This window comes from Thamnophis sirtalis, unplaced genomic scaffold (genome assembly GCF_051295495.1).
Source record: "Thamnophis sirtalis isolate CommonGarterSnake01/CBP01778 unplaced genomic scaffold, rThaSir2_p1.2 scaffold_17, whole genome shotgun sequence".
Classification (NCBI taxonomy): domain Eukaryota; kingdom Metazoa; phylum Chordata; class Lepidosauria; order Squamata; family Natricidae; genus Thamnophis; species Thamnophis sirtalis.
In genome coordinates, this window is record NW_028261397.1 from 1,718,029 (window position 1) to 1,741,896 (window position 23,868).

Here is a 23,868-nt window from a genome sequence, read left to right on the forward strand (position 1 = left end):
CCCCACAGTCCTCTTCCTCCTCCTCTTCCTCCTCCCTTCTAGTACTGATGATGTTACCTAGTAAGGTAAAAAAATGTCTGAAAGAAAACCACCAGGCTCAGAGAGCACCAGGGACCCCACAGTCCTCTTCCTCCTCCTCTTCCTCCTCCCTTCTAGTACTGATGATGTTACCTAGTAAGGTAAAAAAATGTCTGAAAGAAAACCACCAGGCTCAGAGAGCACCAGGGACCCCACAGTCCTCTTCCTCCTCCTCTTCCTCCTCCCTTCTAGTACTGATGATGTTACCTAGTAGGGTAATGAAATGTCGGCAAGAAAACCACCAAGCTCAGAGAGCACAAGAACCCCACAGTTCTCCTCCTTTTCCATCTTCTTCTTCCTACTCTTCCTACTCCTCCACCCCATTCCCTTCTAGCACTGATGATGTTACCTAGTAAGGTAAAAAAATGTCTGAAAGAAAACCACCAAGCTCAGAGAGCACAAAGGACCCCAGCCGCCGCCGCCTCCTCCTCCTCCTCCTCCTCCTCCTCCTCCTCCTCCTCCTCCTCCTCCTCCTCCTCCTCCTCCTCCTCTTTCCTTCAGCACTGATGATGTTACCTAATAGGGTAATGAAATATCTGCAACAACCAAGCTCAGAGAGCACCAAGGCCCCCACAATCCTCATCTTTTTTCACCCCCGTCGTTTCTCCTCCTCCTTTTCTATCTTCTTCTTCTCCTCTTCCTCTCCTCCCTTCTTTTCTCCTTTCCTCCCTCCCTCCTTCTTCTCCTTTCCTTTCCCTCCCGTCCCCTCCCCTCTGCTTTCTCTTTTTATCTTCCTTTTTCCTTCACCCTTCCTCCTCCTTTCCTTTTGTTCCCCTTCCTTTCCCCTTTTCCCTCCCCTCCCTTTCCCTTCCTTTCCTTTTTCCTTTCCCCTTCCCTTTTCCTTCTCCTCTCTTTTCCTTCCCCTTTCCTTCAATTCTCTTTCCCCTTCTTCCTCTTCCTCCTCCTTCTTTCCTTCTCCTCTCCTCTCCTTTCTTTTTATCTTCCTTTTTCCTTCACCCTTCCTCCTCCTTTCCTTTTGTTCCCCTTCCTTTCCCCTTTTTCCTCCCCTCCCTTTCCCTTCCTTTCCTTTTTCCTTTCCCCTTCCCTTTTCCTTCTCCTCTCTTTTACTTCCCCTTTCCTTCAATTCTCTTTCCCCTTCTTCCTCTTCCTCCTCCTTCTTTCCTTCTCCTCTCCTCTCCTTTCTCTTTTTATCTACCTTTTTCCTTCACCCTTCCTCCTCCTTTCCTTTTGTTCCCCTTCCTTTCCCCTTTCCCCTCCCTTCCCCTTCCTTTCCCTTCCTTTCCTTTCCTTTTTCCTTCTCCTCTCTTTTTCTCCCCCTTTCCTTCACTTCCCCTCCTCTTCCTCCTTCTTTCCTTCCCTCTTTTCTTCTCCTCTCCTTTCTCTTTTATCTTTCTCTTTTTTCTCTTTTCCTTTTCCCTCCCCTCCCTCTCCCTTTCCCTTCCTTTCCTTTTTCCTTTCTCCTTCACTATTCTTTCTCCTCTCCTTCCCCTTTTCCTTCCCTCCCCTTTCCCCTTCTTCCTCTTCCTCCCCACTTCTCCTCCTCTCCTTCTTCTCTCTCTTTTTATCAGAAGGTAGGAAGAAAACTCCGAAGCAACAGAGGGGGAAACATCTCCTCTCAAAGTCACCCAGCCTAAAAGTTTGACGTTTCAAAAAAACCCCAAACCCCTCGCTCTTCAAATGAGACCCAAACGCTCCGATGCCCAGGGCCGGATCAGGATGTCCTTGCCCTGCCAGGCGCGCCTGGGAGTTGGAGCTCGGGAACTACCGTTTATTCCTATCCTGAAGCGGAGCGAAGAGCGTGACGGGGCTGCCAAAAACGGCCCCGATGATTTGGGGCTGGGTTAATGGAGCCGTAACAGTCAGACGATGACAAAATAATTGCTCTGTTTTCTTTGTCCTTGGCAAAACGGACGAGTGATAAAACGCACCTTGCCTGGACCGCAAAATCGGGGTGGGGTGAGGGGGCTCCCAGTAGATCCTGGCGGGGGGGGGGCTCTAAGCTTACTTGGTTTTATTTATGGCAGGGGTGTCCAAACTTGGGAAGTTCAAGACTTGTGGACTTCAACTCCCAGAATTCCCCAGCCAGCCAAAATGGCTGGCTGGGGAATTCTGGGAGTTGAAGTCCACAAGTCTTAAACTTCCCAAGTTTGGAGACTCCTGATTTATTGGTATCTTGCCTTTATTATTTTTTTACGAATAACTCAAGCGATAAACGTGTCCAATACTCCTCCCCCCTCCTGTTTTTACCGCAACAACAACCCTGTGAGGTGGGCTGGGCTGAAAAAGTAGCCCAAAGTCACCCAGCTGGCTTTCAGGCCTAAGGCGGGACTAGAACTCTCCATCTCCAAGTGATTGGCCCAAAGTCACCCAGCTGGCTTTCATGCCTAAGGTGGAACTAGAACTCACCGTCTCCTGGTGATTGGCCCAAAGTCACCCAGTTGGCTTTTATGCCTAAGTGGAACTAGAACTCACCGTCTCCTGGTGATTGGCCCAAAGTCACCCAGTTGGCTTTCATGCCTAAGATAGAACTAGAACTCACCGTCTCCTGGTGATTGGCCCAAAGTCACCTAGTTGGCTTTCATGCCTAAGTGGGACTAGAACTCACCGTCTCCTGGTGATTGGCCCAAAGTCACCCAGTTGGCTTTCATGCCCAAGATAGAACTAGAATTCACCGTCTCCTGGTGATTGGCCCAAAGTCACCCAGTTGGCTTTCATGCCAAGATAGAACTAGAACTCACCATCTCCTGGTGATTGGCCCAAAGTCACCCAGTTGGCTTTCATGCCTAAGTGGAACTAGAACTCACCATCTCCTGGTGATTGGCCCAAAGTCACCCAGTTGGCTTTCATGCCCAAGATAGAACTAGAATTCACCGTCTCCTGGTAATTGGCCCAAAGTCACCCAGTTGGCTTTCATGCCCAAGATAGAACTAGAACTCACCATGTCCTGGTGATTGGCCCAAAGTCACCCAGTTGGCTTTCATGCCTAAGTGGAACTAGAACTCACCGTCTCCTGGTGATTGGCCCAAAGTCACCTAGTTGGCTTTCATGCCTAAGGTGGAACTAGAACTCACCGTCTCCTGGTGATTGGCCCAAAGTCACCCAGTTGGCTTTCATGCCTAAGATAGAACTAGAACTCACCGTCTCCTGGTGATTGGTCCATGCCTAAGATAGAACTAGAACTCACTGTCTCCTGGTGATTGGCCCAAAGGCATCCAGTTGGATTTCATGCATAATGTGAGACTAGAACTCCCAATCTCCTGGTGATTGGCCCAGAATCACCCAGCCGGCTTTCAGGCCTAAGGCAGGACTAGAACACACAACCCCAGGCTGGGATCTCCCTCTGGAGCCTGGCGTGGGTGGCATATAGTAAGTTTAACAAGTAAATGAAACCCCCTCCTTCTCCCTGTCTGTTGGCAGATGGGCCGCGTGGACAAGAACGTCCCTCTGGTGACTGGACATTCGGCCCCCGTGCTGGATATCGACTGGTGCCCCCACAACGACAACGTCATTGCCAGCGCATCGGAAGACACAACCATCATGGTAAGCGACGGTGCCAGCAGGATGTCACCGCCCTTCAGAGCTTTGGCACGTGGGTCATCCTCGACTTACGACCACAATATCTATTTTTAGTCATTGTCATAAGTTGAGTCATCGTGGGAACGGATCCAACTGGACAACTGTTTTTCCCGTGGATTTAAAATTCAAGTCGTACCCTCGAAGCAGGTTGAACGGCCTGCTTGTAATTGTGAATCCGGCTTAAGGTAAAGGTTCCCCTCGCACAGATGTGCTAGTCGTTCCCGACTCTAGGGGGCGCTGCTCATCTCCGTTTCAAAGCCGAAGAGCCAGCGCTGTCCGAAGACGTCTCCGTGGTCATGTGGCCGGCATGACTCAACGCCCCCGAAGGCGCACGAAACGCTGTTCCCTTCCCACCAAAGGGGGTTCCTGTTTTTCTGCTTGCAATTTTTATGCGCTTATGCGCTAGGTTGGCAGAAGCTGGGAGAAGGAATGGGGGCTCCCTCCGTTATGCGGCGCTTGGGAATCCAGCTCAACTCATGCCATTTTTTTTTGCCAGAAATGGGGCCGAAAGTCGCAAATTGTGACACTACAACCGGTCATAAACAGAGGCACCCAAAGTGCAATCAGGTTGGCTGATTGGCGGGGGGCGGGGCAGCGGTCATAAATTCGAATTTCGCCGACCTTTTCAGAGCTTATCATAAACTCAAACCGTTATTAAGAGAAGGACGGAAGGTCGAGGATTATCTGGGTTTGGCGTCCTTGGTCAAAACAGGATTCGGATTGGTGGTGGGTGGGGGTCTTGGACGAAGGCAGGGGGTGTCCCAACCTGGGAACCTTTTAAGACTTCTGGATTTCAACTCCCAGAATTCCAGTTATTCTCTCCTCTGCCATCCCAGTGATGGCAAACCTTTTCGGCACCGAGTGCCAGAACTGGAACATGCGCCCACCGGAGCCCTGGAAACCCAAAGACCATCTGGCGACAGCACATGTGCCCACAGAAAGTGGTCTGTGTGCCACCACTGGCACAAGTGCCACAGGTTCACCATCCCCGTTTTATACCATCCCATCCCATCCTCTATTCCCATGATGGCAAACCTGTGGCCTGCGTGCTAGAGGTGGCGCACAGAGCCCTCTCTTTGGGCATGTGTTCTGTTCCGTTCTGTTATCTGTTCCGTTATCTGTTCTGTTCCATTCCATTCTATTCCTTATTCAATTCTATTCTTATTATTCTATTCTATTCCATATTCTGTTCTGTTCCATTCTGTTATCTATTCTATTCTACTCTATTCTGTTCCATATTCTGTTCTGTTCCATTCCATTATATATTCTGTTCTGTTCTGTTCCATTCCATTCCATTCTATTCCTTATTCAATTCTATTCTTATTATTCTATTCTATTCTATTCCATATTCTGTTCTGTTCCATTCTGTTATCTATTCTATTCTATTCTACTCTATTCTGTTCCATATTCTGTTCTGTTCTGTTCCATTCCATTATCTGTTCTGTTCTGTTCCATTCCATTATCTGTTCTGTTCTGTTCCATTCCATTCTATTCCTTATTCAATTCTATTCTTATTATTCTATTCTATTCCATATTCTGTTCTGTTCCATTCCGTTATCTATTCTGTTCTGTTCTGTTCTGTTCCATATTCTGTTCTGTTCCATTCCATTATCTATTTTATTTTATTCTATTCTGTTCTATTCTATTCTGTTCTGTTCCATATTCTGTTCTGTTCCATTCCATTATCTGTTCTGTTCTATTCTATTCTATTCTGTTCCATATTCTGTTCCTTTCCGTTCTCTATTCTATTCTATTCTATTCTATTCCATTCCATATTCTGTTCTGTTCTGTTCTGTTCCGTTATCTATTCTATTCTATATTCTGTTCTGTTCCATATTCTGTTACGTTCTGTTATCTATTCCATTCTATTCTATTCCATATTCTGTTCTGTTCTGTTCCATATTCTGTTTTGTTTCATTCCGTTCTGTTCCGTTATCTGTTCTGTTATCTGTTCCATCCCATCCCATTCCTTATTCTATTCTATTCTAATTCTTTTATTCTATATTTCTATTCTATTCCATATTCTGTTCTGTTCCCTTCCGTTATCTGTTCTGTTATCTGTTATCTGTTCTATTCTGTCCTTATTGTTATTCTACTCTACCCTTTATTGTATTCCTACTCCTATTCCTATTCTTGCCAATCCACTCCCTGCACTGCACCAGCCTCTTCCTCATTTCTCGGCTGGCCAAACCAGGCATTTGCAGAGATTTTCAGGGGCGAAAAACCCAGCACTCCTTCCTTTCCTTGTCCCAGCTGAACCAGAGCCCTGGGACATTTTCCAAGCCCCCCAGGAGCAGCCTGGGCTCCTTACTGACACTGCAGGAAATCAAAAGCAGCAAGTCAGCACCCAGAGGCAGCAAAATGCCCGCTGCGGAGGGCGCAGGGCATCCGATCCGCTACCCCTTTCTCCGTTGGCGCGAAGAGAAAGGAGCGGTTTCCCTTTCCCGTGGCTGTCTCTCCGGGGGGCCAGCATGAGGGGGTGGGCTTGGGACCCCAGGCCCGGTCTTGGAGCTGGCACCTTTTCCACGGGCATGAGGCAGCATTTTAAGGCTAAAATTAGCAGCCAGGAGTCAGCACCTAAGAATAGACCTTTCCGCGCAGGAGGCCAAGAGGAGGAAGGGATGGGCAGTTCAACGCACACAGCCGGGCGCATTTCCCCCCCCCTCTTGGTTTGCGCCCCCAAGGCAGCTTTTGCGAAGAGCAAACACTTTGGGTGTGATGGAAAAGTGTCTCTGCTGGCAACAATAAGGGTGGGTGTTTCAGAGCCCCCACCTTCCCCCCCCCCAGCCTCACCAGGTGCCAGCAGCGTAACTGTTGATGGATGCATGCAAAAGGTTTTGACATGTGAGAACTGAACTTTCTTAAGGACACAGCTCTCTCGGGGGGGGGGGGGGGGGAGGAGGTTTCTCAGCCTTGGCAGTCTTCACATGGGTGGGCTCCCACTCCCAGATTCCCCCAGCCATCCTGCTTTAAGAGGGGTGGGCTTCCACTCCCAGAATCCCCCAGCCAGCAGGCTTTAAGAGGGGAGGACTTCCACTCCCAGAATCCCCCAGCCAGCCTGCTTTAAGAGGGATGGACTTCCACTCCCAGAATCCCCCAGCCAGCCTGCTTTAAGAGGGGAGGACTTCCACTCCCAGAATCCGCCAGCCAGCATGCTTTAAGATGGGAGGACTTCCACTCCCAGAATCCCCCAGCCAGTGTGCTTTAAGAGGGGTGGGCTTCCACTCCCAGAATCCGCCAGCCAGCATGCTTTAAGAGGGGAGGACTTCCACTCCCAGAATCCCCCAGCCAGCCTGCTTTAAGAGGGATGGACTTCCACTCCCAGAATCCCCCAGCCAGCCTGCTTTAAGAGGGGAGGGCTTCCACTCCCAGAATCCGCCAGCCAGCATGCTTTAAGAGGGGAGGACTTCCACTCCCAGAATCCCCCAGCCAGCCTGCTTTAAGAGGGGAGAGCTTCCACTCCCAGAATCCCCCAGCCAGTGTGCTTTAAGAGGAGTGGGCTTCCACTCCCAGAATCCGCCAGCCAGCCTGCTTTAAGAGGGGTGGGCTTCCACTCCCAGAATCCGCCAGCCAGCCTGCTTTAAGAGGGGTGGGCTTCCACTCCCAGAATCCGCCAGCCAGTGTGCTTTAAGAGGGGAGGACTTCCACTCCCAGAATCCCCCAGCCAGCCTGCTTTAAGAGGGGAGGACTTCCACTCCCAGAATCCCCCAGCCAGCCTGCTTTAAGAGGGGAGAGCTTCCACTCCCAGAATCCGCCAGCCAGTGTGCTTTAAGAGGGGAGGACTTCCACTCCCAGAATCCCCCAGCCAGCATGCTTTAAGAGGGGAGAGCTTCCACTCCCAGAATCCCCCAGCCAGTGTGCTTTAAGAGGAGTGGGCTTCCACTCCCAGAATCCGCCAGCCAGCCTGCTTTAAGAGGGGTGGGCTTCCACTCCCAGAATCCGCCAGCCAGTGTGCTTTAAGAGGGGAGGACTTCCACTCCCAGAATCCCCCAGCCAGCATGCTTTAAGAGGGGAGGACTTCCACTCCCAGAATCCCCCAGCCAGCCTGCTTTAAGAGGGGAGGACTTCCACTCCCAGAATCCGCCAGCCAGTGTGCTTTAAGAGGGGAGGACTTCCACTCCCAGAATCCCCCAGCCAGCATGCTTTAAGAGGGGAGAGCTTCCACTCCCAGAATCCCCCAGCCAGTGTGCTTTAAGAGGAGTGGGCTTCCACTCCCAGAATCCGCCAGCCAGCCTGCTTTAAGAGGGGTGGGCTTCCACTCCCAGAATCCGCCAGCCAGTGTGCTTTAAGAGGGGAGGACTTCCACTCCCAGAATCTCCCAGCCAGCCTGCTTTAAGAGGGGTGGGCTTCCACTCCCAGAATCTCCCAGCCAGCCTGCTTTAAGAGGGGTGGGCTTCCACTCCCAGAATCCCTCAGCATGCTTTAAGAAGGGTAGAGTTGGATGTGATGTGAAGCCTTGAGAAACTTGTAGTATCTCCCTCAAACCCCAATTCATCCTCAAAAAGCGGCCCCCGCTCTCTGTTGTGATGTGCCCAGTATCAAAAAAACCCCAATTCCCGATGGATCTGACAGGCGCCAGGTTGGCGGATCTCCGAGGGTTGGACAGACGTTTCGAAATCTGAGTTCAAATCTCCATCTGGGCTGCAGCTCTCTTTCAGTCCTTTCTCCCTAGCAGAGTTAGCCAGGGGGCCCATATCAAATATTTTGTTTTTTGTTTTTTTTAAGATTAAGTAATGGGTTTTCCCCCCCCCTTGGGGCAGAAGAGAATAGGGGCAACAGGCAGAAGTCCCGGTCTGTTTCACAACTCCAGGTGTGAAGAAAAGGTGAAAAGAGAATGAAAACATCTGCTGATGTATTTCTGTTTTTAGCTGCATGTGAGGCTGATGCCCTCACGGTGCTAAACTCTGGATGAGCTAAGCAGGATCGGGTGGATTGGAGTGGGGGCTACCAGGTGATCCCAGGGTTGTAGCGAAAGGGAAAAGGAGAGACTACTGACGTCCCCAATGTAGCATGGACCATCCTCGGAGGGCATGGGGCTCATGTATGTTGATACCTCTGTGGCGTGTTAACAACAACAACAACAACAATAAAAACTGGGGTGCAGTCAAGTTTTCTGGTGGTGGGCAACGTCTGTGGGGTGCAGTGCTGTGGACTGGGGGGGGGACAGAAATCTCACATAAATGTTTGGGGGGGGGATGAGGCCAGTGTGAGCATCCATCTTTGTAGCAGAGGGTGTGGTTTAAGAGAGCAGGAAAGGATTCCTTCGGCTTTGGAACTCCCTGCCTCAAGAAAGTGGGCTGATCGTCTCACTCCGGGCTTTCAGGGAAGCTAATTCAAGGTGTCAAAATTATCTGCTGCCTTTACATTAGATTTAGCATCATGAAAAAGTCATTGGTATTTTATTTTATTTTATATATTATTTTACTTTGTATATTATTTTATGTTATATATTATTTTATTTTATATATTATATTATTTTATTTTATATATTATATTATTTTATTTTATATTATATATATTATATTATATTTTATATATTATTTTATATTATATTTTATTTTATTTTATATATTTTTTATTTTATATATTATATTATTTTATATATTATATTATATTTTATATATTATATTATTTTATATATTATATTATATTTTATATATTATATTATTTTATATATTATATTATATTTTATATATTATATTATTTTATATATTATATTATATTTTATATATTATATTATTTTATATATTTTTTACTTTATATATTTTTTATTTTTTATATTTTTATTTTATATATTTTTATTTTATATATTTTATTTTATATATTTTGATTTTATATATTTTTATTTTTTATTTTATATATTTTTGATTTTATATATTATTTTATATATTGTTTTATTTTATTTTATATATTTTTTTATTTTTTTATTTTATATTTATTTACTTTTATTTTATTTTATTGGACTCTATTCTATGTATTCCATTCCATTCTATTCTATTTTATTATTTTTGTTTTATTTCAATTTTTTATTTTATTCCCTTTTATTTTATGCTTTATTTTATTTTTATTTATATCCATTAATCAATGGATAAATAATTAATCAGTGGAACAGAAGTTGTGAATGCTCTGACACTGGAAGTCTTTAAGAAGATGTTGGACAGCCATTTGTCTGAAGTGGTGTAGGATTCCCTGCCTGGGCAGGGGGTTGGACTAGAAGACCTCGAAGGTCCCTTCCCACTCTGCCATTGTATTCTAAGTCCTCAATTTACCATCTTTCATTTGATAACCATTCCAAGTTACAACAGCACAACAAGGAAGCCAGAATCACTTAACAACTGTGTTACTAACTTAACAACTGCAGTGATTCACTTAACAACGGTGGCAAGAAAGGTCGTAAAGCACGGCAAAACTCACTTAACAAATGTCCCACTTAGCAACGTAGATTTTGGGCTCGATTATGGTCGTAAGTCGAGGACTGCATGTGTACTGCCCATCTCACTACTACCGGCAACTTTTAGCCAAGAAATGCCAGAAGTTTTCACTTGACTCGAACAGTGGCCGTTTTCTCTCCCTCCAGGTGTGGCAAATTCCGGATTTCCTGCCGTTGCGTAACCTGACAGAGCCGGTGGTCACCCTGGAAGGGCATTCCAAGAGGGTGGGCATCCTGACTTGGCACCCCACGGCCCGCAACGTCCTACTCAGCGCAGGTAAGGGACTCTCTCCACCGCTTCCAGTGGGATGGAGTTCCTCAGGTTAAGCCAGTGTTTCTCAACTTCAGGAAACTCTGTTTTTTTTAATGAAAATTTTAAAAAACAAACTTTTACAAATATTTACCTCCCTCCCCCCCACCCTCCCCCCCACCCTCCCCCCCAACCCCCCCACCCTCCCCCCCCCGACTTCCCAGAACCAATACAAGGTATAAATCTTTAACAAAAACATTCTAAAATAAGCTTAAAAAGAAAAAAAAGTTAATAACATCTTTCACTTGAGCTAAAGAGCCGAGGTGGCGCAGTGGTTAAATGCAGCACTGCAGGCTACTGCTAGATCAGCAGGTCAGCGGTTCAAATCTCACCGGCTCAGGGTTGACTCAGCCTTCCATCCTTCCGAGGTGGGTAAAATGAGGACCCGGATTGTTGGGGGCAATATGCTGACTCTCTGTAAACCGCTTAGAGAGGCCTGAAAGGCCTATGAAGCGGTATATAAGTCTACTGCTATTGCTATTGCTATTAACTCCTCCTTGCTAGGCTAACTCTAAACAATTTATATCATTCCTAGTTTCTTTAGTCATAAACTATCTGGAATTTCTTAGTCCCATATTTATTTTGAGTATAATCAATCCATTTCTTCCACTCCAGTTTATATCTCCCGTTTGAACGGTCCTTGAGATATGCAGATATTTTAGCCATCTCAGCTAGGTTTCTTACTTTCAATGTCCATTCTTGAATCATAGGCAAATCTTCCTTCTTCCAGTATTGCACCACCAGCAGTCTAGCTGCGGTTATTAAATGCAAAATCAAGTTAGTCTCTATAACTGTAGAATCAGTAATTATACCTAACAAAAATAACTGAGGGGTAAACTTTATCCTTTTTTAAAGAACATTTTGCATAATCCACCATATTTTTATCCAAAATGCTTTTTGCAAATCCACCATATATGATAATACGTAGCATCAGTACAATCTCATCTCCAGCATTTAGGTTGTAAATTCGGACACAAAGAGGCCAGTTTTTTAGGATCTAAATGCCATCTATAAAACATCTTATAAAAGTTTTCTCTCAAATTTTGGGCTTGTGTAAACTTTACATTTCTTACCCAGATCTTTTCCCATGTATCCGACTTCAGGAAACTCTTAAGGTGGGTGGACTTCAAGTCCCAGAAAGCTTTGCTGGCTGGGGAATTCTGGGAGTTGAAGTCTGCCCACCTTAAGGGTTCTTTTGTTGAGAAACACACAGATCTACATAGAAGCCAGGTGTTTTTTTTCCTTGGAAGCATGGAGCTGCACATTGTCAGAAATGGCTGGGGGAATCTTCCCCTTCACCCTGGAATCCCCCAGGGACCAGGATGGGGAACCCATTGCACACAGAGCCCTCTCTCTGGGCATGGGGGGCTGTCTCCAGTTGTACACCCGGAAACCAGAAATGGCGTTTTTGGCCTGAAAAACAGCCCGAGAGATGGCCTGTTTTCAGAACTTTTTCGGGCCATTTTCCTGCAATTTTTCAACCATTTTTTGGGCCAAAAATGGCCTGAAAATGGCTCCCAAAACCGCCAAAAAACAGGTCATTTTTGAGGCTGTTTTTGGCCCAAAAATCGTATGGAAAATGGGTCCAAAAATAGCCTGAAAATGGCTCTAAAAACAGCCACAAAACAGGCACATCCATGCTGGCCAGCTGGTTTTCAGGTTTCTGGCGCTCCGGTCCATGCGCACGAACGCATATTCCAGGATTGGGCACTCAGTGCCAAAAAGGTGCACCGCCACTGCCCTAGGGACTAGCATCTTAACTCCTCCTTTTAAAGGAAAATTAAAAAAACAGTCTCAGTCTTCCCAGGTTAATTATTTGGCCGTTCTCGCTTCTTCCTTCCTCGACTTTGAAAAATTGCAGCGACTTAATTCTGCTGATCTGTGTTTATTTTTTTATTGAGTGGATGGATGGATTTGAGATTTATAAGGCTGCCTGATTCAGACAGAGTGATTCTGGGCTCAGGTCAACACAAACACTCAATACACAGCAAAAACACACAGACACACACACAAACGCATCACGACAAATCGGCCAGGTGTAAATACGGCATTTTAAAGCTCTTAGAATGAATGAGCCGGAAGGGACCTTGGAGGTCTTCTAGTCCAGCCCCCTGCTTAAGCAGGAGAACCTATATATATCATTTCAGATAAGTGACTATCTCTAGACTCTCCTTGGAAACATCCAGTGATGGAGCGCGTGTGACCTGGATGGGGGGATCTCAAAGATCATCTAGCCCAGAATACAGAATAAGAGAGTTGGGAGGGGTTTGGGGAGGTCATCTAGTCCAACCCAAGCTCAAACAGGAGATCGTCTACCATTCTGGAAAGACGGCGATCCAACCTCTGCTTAAAATCCTCCCATTGATGGAGCACCCACCCATAATCTGCAATTTCTCAATCTTGGCAACTTGAAGACGGGTGAACTACAACTCCCAGAATCCCCCCGGGCAGCTTTGCTAAATATTGCCAGAGTTTTCCATTCTTTCTTCTTATCCGGGATGGCTTCCCAGCATTCCTGCTCTCCTTCGGTTTTGGCCACTTCATTTCGGTCACTCTGTGGGCCGAAGCAACTTTCCTGCAGTTGGGGAAGATGGACGGTACCTTAACACCCCCCCACCCCCCATTTCTTACAAGTTGGGGAGGCTATAAAGGCTCAGTAAGGCCACACCTCGAGTACTGCATCCAGTTTTGGTCACCACGATATAAAAAAGATGTGGAGACTCTGGAAAGAGTGCAGAGAAGAGCAACCAGGATGATGAAGGGACTGGAGGCTCAAACATACGATGGACGGTTGCGGGAACTGGGCCTGGCTGGTCTAGGGAAGAGAAGGACCAGAGGAGACAGGAGAGCATCTTCCAGTATTTGAGGGGCTGCCCCAGAGAGGAGGAAGGGGGTCAAGCTACTCTCCAAAGCACCCGAAGGCCAGAGAACGAATAATGGATGGAAACTAAACAGGAACAAGAAGAGACTGGCCCTCGGTCAGAAACAGTGTAGGATCTCCTGCTTGGGCAGGGGGCTGGACTAGATGACCTCCAAGGTCCCTTCGAACTCTCTTATTGTGTTATTGTTATTCAGAAGTTGTGGGGGCTTTCAAGTTGCCTTCGGAAGTTGTGGGAGCTTCATCCCTGGAGGCTTTCAAGAAGAGACTGGGCTGCCATTGGTCAGAAATGGTGTAGGGTCTCCTGCTTGGACTAGATGACCTCCAAGGTCCCTTCCAACTGTAATCTGTAATATGAAGAACAGTTGCAGGAACTGGGCCTGGCTAGTCTAGGGAAGAGAAGGACCAGGGGAGACAGGAGAGCATCTTCTGATATTAGAGGGGCTGCCACAGAGAGGAAGGGGGTCCAGCTGTTCTCCAAAGCCCCCGAAGGCCAGAGAAGGAAGAATGGATGGAAACTGACCAAGGAGAGATTCAACCTGGAAATAAGGAGGAATTTTCTGACTGTGGGAACTACTAACCAGTGGAATAGCTTGCCACCAGAAGTTGTGGGAGCTTCATCCCTGGAAGCTTCTAAGAAGAGGCTGCCATTGGTCAGAAATGGTGTAGTAGGGTGTTCTGACCCCCCTCATCCCACACCAACATGCACTCCGAGCCAAAGATAAAGTTACGGCATTTAATTAACAGACAGACAGGTCCTTGGCAGCAAACCAGCACAGATAAGCCCTGGCAGCAATCCAGCCTGCCAAGCTCACAATAATGTTCTTCGACATTAGTTCCTGCGTTGACTTCTGCAAAAGGGGCGTGTGCACAAGCTGTCCTTTTTATAGTCTGGAGAGGAGCCTAATGACCACCAGCTGAGTGCAATTACCTCCTGCACTTGCGCAACTGTTCCTGATGCCTATTAGCTCTTCGGTGCCGGGCATCCAGGAACAACTCACTGCTGACATCCAGATCACACTCCCTTGTCTCCTCCCCACTGGTCCAAGACTCCGGCGCCTCCTGGTGGCCAACCAGCTTCTCTGCGCCCTGCTCGGAGTCGGAACCCTGTCCAGGGTCCTCCACATCCTCCAGAGCAGACTCATACAGCCCCTCGCTGTCGGAGTCTGGTGGCAGCTCCAATGGCTCCTGCTGGGCCACAACAGTAGGGTATCGTGCTTGAGCAGGGGGTTGAACTAGATGACCTACAAGGTCCCTTCCAACTCTGTTAATCTGTAAATGCCAGCCTATTTTGTTATGAAATTTCATTGCTGCCCATCTTAAACATAAAAACATTATAAACATCTAATATACAATATAAGTTCAGCCATAATTCAAATGAGGTTTAGATCGGACTGCAAAATAATATTGCGGAAATGGAGCTCCTAATAAATGACTGGTTTTCTTTTGAAACTTGGCTTGAGGCTCATGAATCTATGAGGGCATTTTTCGGAAACCTGACATACAGCTAGTCCCAGGCACACAACATTCAATGACCGTTCAGAGTTACCACGGCGCTGAAAAAAGTAACTTAGGACCAGGTTTCACACTTACGACGGTCGCAGCATCCCCGTGGTCACGCGATCCAAATTCAGGTGCCCGGAAACCGACTCGCACGAGCGAAGGGAATGCAGAAGCCAGACTCACTTAACAACCATGGGGCTGACTTTTAACAGCTAAGAGTGATTCACTGCACAACTATGGCAACAAAGGTCGTAAAACAGGGCAAAAGCTATTTAACAACCATCCCGTTTAGCTACATATTTTGGGCTCAGCTGTGGCCGTAAGTTGAGGACTACTGTAAACCTGTCCCTGGAGGTAAAAAAAATCTAACCTAATTCCATTGACTCATATTTATGACGGTTGCTGTGTCCCGGGGTCGCGTGATTCCCTTTTGTGACCTTCTGATGAGCAAAGTCCACGGGGAAGCCAGATTCGCTTCACGGCCGTGTGACTGACTTAACCAGAGAGCCGATTCACTTAACGACCGTGGCAAGAAAGGTCGTAAAAGGAGTCAAAACACACGAGAAATGTCTGAGTTAGCGACATAAATTTTGGACTCGACTGTGATCCTGAGGATAAACTGTAATGGGGAGGGGGGCAGGGGAGGGGTCCGGGGAGCCTGGGTCTTTCTGTCACGTCCTGACGCCCTCTTCTGCACCAGGGGGGGACAATGCCATCATCCTCTGGAACGTGGGCACGGGGGAGGCCCTCGTAACACTGGACGACCTGCACACCGACGTCATCTACAGCGTCTGCTGGAATCGCAACGGGAGCCAGTTTGTCACCACCTGCAAGGACAAACGCCTGCGGATCATCGACCCACGGCAGCACCTGGTTGTGGCTGTGAGTAAGACGGGCCGAGGGGAGGGTGGCTGGCACTGCCTCTTCTGCCCCCAGCATGCGGGGTAGAGGTGAGTTTTCCTTCCTTGGTTTGGCTGGGCGGCTCAGATCAGCGTTTTCAACCCTGGCAAATTCCATTCCCAGAATCCCCCAGCCAGCTTGCTTTAAGAGGGAAGGGCTTCCACTCCCAGAATCCCCCAGCCAGGATGCTTTAAGAGGGATGGGCTTCCACTCCCAGAATCCCCCAGCCAGGATGCTTTAAGAGGGGTAGACTTCCACTCCCAGAATCCCCCAGTCAGCAATGCTTTAAGAGGGCTGGACTTCCACTCCCAGAATCCCCCAGCCAGCAGGCTTTAAGAGGGGAGGACTTCCACTCCCAGAATCCCCCAGCCAGCCTGCTTTAAGAGGGGAGGACTTCCACTCCCAGAATCCCCCAGTCAGCAATGCTTTAAGAGGGCTGGACTTCCACTCCCAGAATCCCCCAGCCAGCCTGCTTTAAGAGGGGAGGACTTCCACTCCCAGAATCCCCCAGCCAGAATGCTTTAAGAGGGAAGGGCTTCCACTCCCAGAATCCCCCAGCCAGGATGCTTTAAGAGGGGAGGACTTCCACTCCCAGAATCCCCCAGTCAGCAATGCTTTAAGAGGGCTGGACTTCCACTCCCAGAATCCCCCAGCCAGCAGGCTTTAAGAGGGGAGGACTTCCACTCCCAGAATCCCCCAGCCAGCCTGCTTTAAGAGGGGAGGACTTCCACTCCCAGAATCCCCCAGTCAGCAATGCTTTAAGAGGGGAGGACTTCCACTCCCAGAATCCCCCAGCCAGCAGGCTTTAAGAGGGATGGGCTTCCACTCCCAGAATCCCCCATCCAGCATGCTTTAAGAGGGGAGGACTTCCACTCCCAGAATCCCCCAGCCATCATGCTTTAAGAGGGGAGGGCTTCCACTCCCAGAATCCCCCATCAGCATGCTTTAAGAGGGGTGGGCTTCCACTCCCAGAATCCCCCAGCCAGCATGCTTTAAGAGGGGTGGGCTTCCACTCCCAGAATCCCCCAGCCAGCATGCTTTAAGAGGGGAGGGCTTCCACTCCCAGAATCCCCCATCAGCATGCTTTAAGAGGGAGGACTTTCACTCCCAGAATCCCCCAGCCAGTCATTGTGGCTGGGGAATTCTGGGAGTTGAAGTCCCCCCATCTTAAAAGTTCCCAAGAGTTAGAAACATTGCACTAATGCTTTGGGGGTGCCGTGTCTGTGTGATCTAACCCACTAACCCTTGCCCCCAGGAGACCCTCAAGCCCCATGAGGGGGCGCGTCCCGTCCGCGCCATCTTCTTGGCCGATGGCCGCGTCTTCACCACTGGCTTCAGCAAGATGAGTGAGAGGCAGCTGGCCCTGTGGGACTTGGTACGACTGGCTGGCATCCGGAGGGGCAACTCACGCCTTTGGGGGTCTCTGGGGAGAGAGGAAGGGGTGTATGGGGGCTACGGGTGGCTATCTTGACCTTTGACTCCACAGGAGAAGGAGAAGAGGAAGAACAGAGTGCGTTACGATGGTTGGACTTCAACTCCCAGAATCCCTCAGTCACCAAGACAGGTGGACTTCAACTGCCAGAATTCCTGAGCCAGCATGGCTGGCTCAGGAATTCTGGGAATTGAAGTCCACAGGTTGTAAAGTAGCTATAGTTGCTGATAGTTGGGTTAGTAGCAGTGTGTATATATCCCCCTCGTCCTTCCTCGTCTTCGTCCCTCTGGCCAGCCGGCTCCCCTGTGCCCCTGCCGTCCTGTAACGCTCTCTTTCCCGTCTGCCAGGAGAGGTTGGCGGCCCACGAAGGGATGAGGCCCATGCGCGCCATCTTTACCCGCGCAGGACAGATCTTCACCACGGGGTTCACCCGCATGAGCCAGCGGGAGCTGGGACTCTGGGACCCGGTAGTCGGGCTGCATGGTGTGGACCCTCCCCCAACCCCTCCCCCCTCTGGGAACTCGGGCATTGTCCTGCCCGGCTCCTCCCCTCCTGTCTTGCGGGGGGGAGGTAGGCCCAGAGCCATGGCGGGGTCATGTTCGGGCAGGTGATGTTATGGTGGGATGAATGCCCATGGGAAGGAGTGGTTCCCACATGCACCAGTCCAGAACACATGTGCACGCACGCACAGAGACATCCCTGTGGGAGTCAGTGATGCAAAGATGGTGAAAGGGAAACTCAGATTTTCACACAGAGAAATTTACACACACAGAAATGTAGACGGACACACACAGAGAGACACATCTCTGTGGAAGCAGGTGTAAAGATCCTGAAAGTGAACTTCAAATTTACACACAGAGAAATTTACACACAGAGAAATTTACACACAGAGAAATTTACACACAGAGAAATTTGCACACAGAGAAATTTACACAGAAATTTACAGAGAAATTTTCAGAGAAATTTACACACAGAGAAATTTTCAGAGAAATTTACACAGAGAAATTTACACACAGGGAAATTTACACACATAGAAATTTTCAGAGTTGTTTACACGGAGAAATTTTCACACAGAGAAATTTACACAGATATTTGCACATACAGACATTTACAGATAAATTTGGAGACACAAAAATGTACACAGATAAATGTGCAGAGATAAATTTACACAGAGAAATTTAAACAGAGGAATTTGCACATACAGAAATTTATACAGAAAAATCTACACACACCCATTTACACAGAGAAATGTGCAGAGATAAATTTACACAGAGAAATTTAAACACACACACACACACTTAAGTCAGTACTATAAAGATGCTGCAACTGAACCTCAAATTTGCACATACAGAAATTTAGACACACACACACACACACACACACACACACACACACACACACACACAGAGGTCCCCATGGAAGTCAGCCCTGTAAAGATGTTGAAGCCGAACATTTGAATTGAACTCAGCAATTAAGCCAAAGACATGGAGTCCTCGACTTACAACCATTCATTTAATGACCGTTCAAAGTTACCACAGCACTGAAAAAAAGAGACAGGACCATTTTTCACGCTTACGACCGTTGCAGCCTCCTCGTGTTCAAGTGATCAAAATTTGGACACATGACAACTGACTCACATTTACGACGGTCAGAGCATCCCGGGGTGATCACGGGATCCCCTTTTGTGACCTTCCCGACAAGCCAAGTCAAGGAGGAAGCCAGATTCACTTACTGACCATGCCACTGGCTTTAGAACTGTGATGTTTCACTTAGCAACTGTGGCGAGGAAGGTCATAAACTGAGACAATTACTCGCAAGGTCTCCTTTTCCCATAACCTTACACCGGATTTGGCTTTTGAGAGCAGGTCAGGTGTCAATCAAATTTATTTCCCCTCTGGCCAATATTCCGAGTGTCCAGCAGAGGGCAGCATTTGGCCCACCTTGACTCCACAGCAGTTAACATTTGGATAGGAGGCCACCTGGTGATCCCGGGGCCAAAAAGCTTCAATGGGAAGCTCCGAGGAGACATGACTTCCCTTTCTGACCACTCGGTCCGTCCCCGGACAATGCCTGCTTCCCAGAGTCCGATTGCTGTGGATTTTGGGCCCAGGGGTGGGGTGGGGGGGGATGGAAGGGTGCATGGGGGTGTGCTGTGCTTCCAGGGTGGGGGGGTGGGGGCTGCAAAAAGAGGATGGGGGGCATTCAAAAATAGGGAGCGGGACTAGGAATGGACGATATAGTCTCTGCAGCCCAGGCTTCTCAAACTTTGGCCCCTTCAAGACTTGTGGACTTCAACTCCCAGAATTCCCCACCCCTCCCAGCCAGCCTTCTGGGAGTTGAAGTCCACAAGGTCTTAAAAGGGGCCCAGGGTTGAGCATCCCAAGTGCAACCCATGGGGCACTGCGGCTCAGGTGAATGGAGGGAGGGGGGTCAGTTAGGATGCGCAAGGCTAAGAGGCAGGAGATTAGGGAGGGGGTCAGACTAGATGTCCTCTGGGGGAAACTTCGGTCAGGATAGAGCCCAAGGGGAGCGTTTTTGAGTTACAACTGGCATCACGGGTGATTCTAGGGGGCGAAATGTGGCTGGGGGGGGATCAGCCTTGGGTTCTCCCCCCCCCCACCCCCAGCTGCGTGCATGGGCCTTGGAGTGGGCCTGGGGGAGGGGTCGGGGGGTCCTGACTCCTTTCCTGGTCTTTGCAGAAGAACTTCGAGGAGCCCATCGCCCTCCAGGAGATGGACACTAGCAACGGGGTACTCCTCCCCTTTTACGACCCTGATTCCAGCATAGTCTACCTCTGTGGAAAGGTAGCTAAACGGGGGTCATTCCCCCCCCCCGGCAGGGTGGTGGGGGGGGTGGTGGTGGGGCAGGGAGTCCACTTTGGGGGGAAATGGGGAGGGGGCACCGTGCTCCCCTCCGGTGGCTCCGCATGGTGATCAATCTGAGGTCCTAACCAAGCCAGTGCAGCCCCAATCGCCCCCCCCCCTTCCCACCTTAGACCCACGGCCGGGGTTCCTGGTGGGAATAAAAAGGGAGTCAGGGAGGGGGAAGTTTTAATTGGGTGTCACCGTTTTCTTGGAAGAAATGAAAAAGGAAGAGTGGCCTTTTAGGGGAAATGAGAGAGAGGGTTAGGGTTAGAGGGAAGGAAGGAAGGGGAGAAAGAAAAGTAAGAAAAAGGGGGGGAAAGGAAAAGAAAGAAAGAAGAAAGAAAGAAAGAAAGAAAGAAAGAAAGGAGAAAAGAAAGAAAGAAAGAAAGAAAGAAAAAAGAAAGAAAGAAAGTAAGAAAGAAAGAAAGAAAGAAAGAAAGAAAGAAAGAAAGAAAGAAGAGGGAGGAAGGTGGATGGGAGAAAAGTGAAAGAAAAAATTGAAGGAAGGAAAAAGAAAAAAGAAAGAATGAAAGGAAAGAAAAGGGGAGGAAGATGGATAAGGGGACGATATGAGTAAGGAAGGAGAGAAAAAGAGAAAGAAAGGTGAGAGAAAAGAAAGAAAAAGACAGAAAAGGAAGAAAAAGTGGGAGGAAGATGGATAGGAGGAAGGTAGGAAGATGAAAAAAGAAAGAAAAAGAAGAAAGAAAAAGAGGAAGGAAAAATTCAAGGAAAAATTGAAGGAAGGAGAAGGAAAGAATGAAAGTAAAGAAAGAGAAAAGGAAAGAAAGAGAGAAGAAGATGGATAGGAGGAAGGTGGGGAGAAGGAAGATGAGAGAGAGAAAGGGAGGGAGGAAGGAAGGAAGGAAGAAAGAAAGAAAGAAAGAAAGAAAGAAAGAAAGAAAGAAAGAAAGAAAGAAAGAAAGAAAAAAAGAGAAAGAAAGAGAAAAAGAAAGCCACACAGCCTGGTTTAGGGGAGAACCAGGGAAGATGCTTTGCAGCGTTTGGCAAAAGATCTTGGCCTTGCGGGAGGGGTGGGAGGGGAGGGGGAGCCGCCCTGAGACCCCTCCTCCTCCTCCCCCCCCGCAGGGGGACAGCAGCATCCGCTACTTTGAGATTACGGAGGAGGCGCCCTACGTCCACTACCTGAGCACCTACAGCAGCAAGGAGCCGCAGCGTGGCATGGGCTTCATGCCCAAACGGGGGCTCGACGTCAGCAAGTGCGAAATCGCCAGGTGAGGCACCAGGGGGGGGGGCAGGTGAGGCACGGGGGGGTGGCAACCGGGCGCTGGGATCTCCGGGGCTCTTAGCACCCTCCCCAACATGGCAATTCCTTTAGGGACCCTTCCAAATTACAACCCCACGGAGCAAAGGGACTCAAAATTACCGTTTTTCACACTTAGTGACCAAAAGTCAGAGGGTTGGCAACTGGCATGGACTTACGACAGTCGCCGTTGCCCAGCCCAGCTCCACCACGTGCGCCTTCATGCCTCCCGCCAGCCAGCTGGTCTTCGGGTCTCCGTCGCGCATGTGCGAGGGGGGAGGAGGGGCGAAAGCGGGGGGGACGACGACACTCGCGCAGAGGAGGCGGAGCGCATGCGCGGGGCTCACTCGCATTGTGTTTTGGGTCCTCGCACAGCGCCCGTCACCCATTTTTTGGCTTCGCGGTTGGTGGGAAGTTTTTTGCACCAACCTGGAAGCCAAAAATGGGTGAGGGGTGCACGGTCATTGCACTGGAGGAGGCAGGGTAGTGGGGGGGGGTCGCGCACATGCGCAGGGGTTGCACACAAATGCACGGGACGGTCCGTGCAGGGGAATCTCTGTTACATGCATGCACGATTTTGGCACATGACGACAGAAAGTTTAGCCATCACCGCTGCTATATTATATATCCAAAGGACGATGCATTTTAGACCTGCAGCTCTTTACATCCCAGGGCCAAATTGATGGAGGATCTGAATTATAATTTAGATATAGGATTGTTGGAAGAAACGTCCTTCTGGGTTCGGCTCCAAGTGGGGGAAAAGACACCGGAGACATGGAGGCTGCTTGGAAAGATGGTTTTAATGGTGGACAGGACCACATGGCTTGAGCTCCTGAACAGAAAAGGGGGATCCCATCCTTCCAGATGTTTGGTGAAGAAGAAAAAAATGAGGCTAATACTATCATGCCTTAATCCCATCACCCTGGAGATCTTTGTTATGTAGAATAGACTGGCTCAGGCCTTTAAATGGCCCATTGACAAAGGTGGGGGCTATTAAGATAAGGTGACCAGATTTTCAGATTGGTAAAGAGGGACACCTTTGTCCGGGGGGGGGAGAGAGGGCTTGATTAAAAATTTTATACGGCGCAACAAAAATTTTCATACAACGCAAAAATAGTATTGTAATATTTTGTTTTTTATTTCAACATAACTACAATTTACAATTTGCTGTAACGTTTTATCTTCAATGAAAGTACTGAGACAGAGAGAGAAGTTAGACAGATTTCTTAAGCAAATCCACTGGGCTTTCAACATGAAGCCAGAAAATCGGGACTTTTTAAAAACACCCCGGGACACGGGACAAATTGTTATAAATCGCGACTGTCCCGCCAAAATCGGGACGTCTGGTCATCTTATATTAAGAGTGAGGTCTGTTTCCCTGGGCCATGCCCATCGGTTTGGTTACATTGGAGTCCCATCTGGGATGCCAATTGTTGGAAGAAATATCCTTCTGTCTTTTAAAACATGCTTCTTCCTTTTCACATCCAGAGGAAATATTCTGCCTTTTCAATATTTCCTAGGATATTTCATTTTTTTTCTGGGAGACGGCTGGGTGATAACTTCCTACATGATCTAAACTATGGCCAGTCCTTATTTAAACATGATATATTATTCACTTTCTTTTGGCACAAGGGGGCTGAACAATGGCTGTTTTCCAGACCAATCGATTCAATTAGCACTGTTTTTTTTCAACTTTTCAACACTTTGAGACAAGTGGATTTCAGCTCCCGTAATTCCCCCGCTGGCTGAGGAATTATGGGAGTTGAAGTCCACACTTCTTAAAGTGGTGGAACTTGAGAAACATTGAGCTTCATTTGATGCAAAGACCATCCAAAAAACAGACTGGGGGCGGGTGGGTGGGTGGGAGATTATATGACTTTAAAAGAAATTTCTTAAAGGAAATTGCAGAGAAAATGGGATTTCCCTTCCACTCCTCTTAGGAACAACAAACTGAATTGACGTGATTCAGAAGCTGGAAGGGGCTTATGGGACGGGGGGAAGGGATGCAGGAGGGGAGCAAGACCCCAGGCATGCCAGACCCATAACTTCCATCTCTTCCCCCCCACCGCACAGGTTTTACAAGCTGCACGAACGGAATGTGAGCCCATCGTTATGACTGTACCCCGAAAGGTGAGAAGGAAGGAAGTAGTAGGGTTTCCTGCCTGAGCAGGGGTTGGACTAGAAGACCTCCAAGGTCTCCTCCCATTCTGTTATTCTGTAAACAAAATAGCCACCTTTGAGAGCACTTGCATGGTGTGCAACTCCCAGAGGCAGAAAGGGTTTCCCCCTGGAGCCCCAAATCTGAATCCACCACCATTATAAAAGATTGTAACTGTGAATCGGGGATCTTGGAGTCCTAGTGGACAATCATTTAAATCGGAGCCAGCCGTGTGCAGCAGCTGCCAAAAAAGCCAACACAGTTCTAGGCTGCATCAACAGAGGGAGAGAATCAAAATCACGTGAAGGGTTAATACCACTTTATAATCCCTTGGGAAGGCCACACTTGGAATACGGCATCCAGTTTTGGTCGCCACGATGTAGAAAAGATGCGGAGAGTGTGGAAAGAGTGCAGAGAAGAGCAACAAAGAGGATTAGGGGACTGGAGGCTCAAACATAAGAACAGTTGCAGGACTGGGGATGTCTAGTTAAATGAAGAGAAGGACCAGGGGAGACAT

The 23,868-nt window shown here is 48.3% G+C and overlaps 1 protein-coding gene across 1 annotated transcript in view; it reads left to right on the forward strand.

The window, feature by feature from the left end:
* Positions 1 to 23,868, forward strand: part of CORO6 (coronin 6) — a 44,070-nt gene that overhangs the window by 15,053 nt on the left and 5,149 nt on the right. Inside the window, 8 exon segments of the mRNA XM_087702805.1 lie at positions 3,457 to 3,579; positions 10,193 to 10,322; positions 15,437 to 15,618; positions 16,892 to 17,011; positions 19,768 to 19,872; positions 21,019 to 21,164; positions 23,267 to 23,286; positions 23,289 to 23,323. Of these exon segments, the coding sequence (XP_087558931.1) occupies positions 3,457 to 3,579; positions 10,193 to 10,322; positions 15,437 to 15,618; positions 16,892 to 17,011; positions 19,768 to 19,872; positions 21,019 to 21,164; positions 23,267 to 23,286; positions 23,289 to 23,323 (861 nt within the window).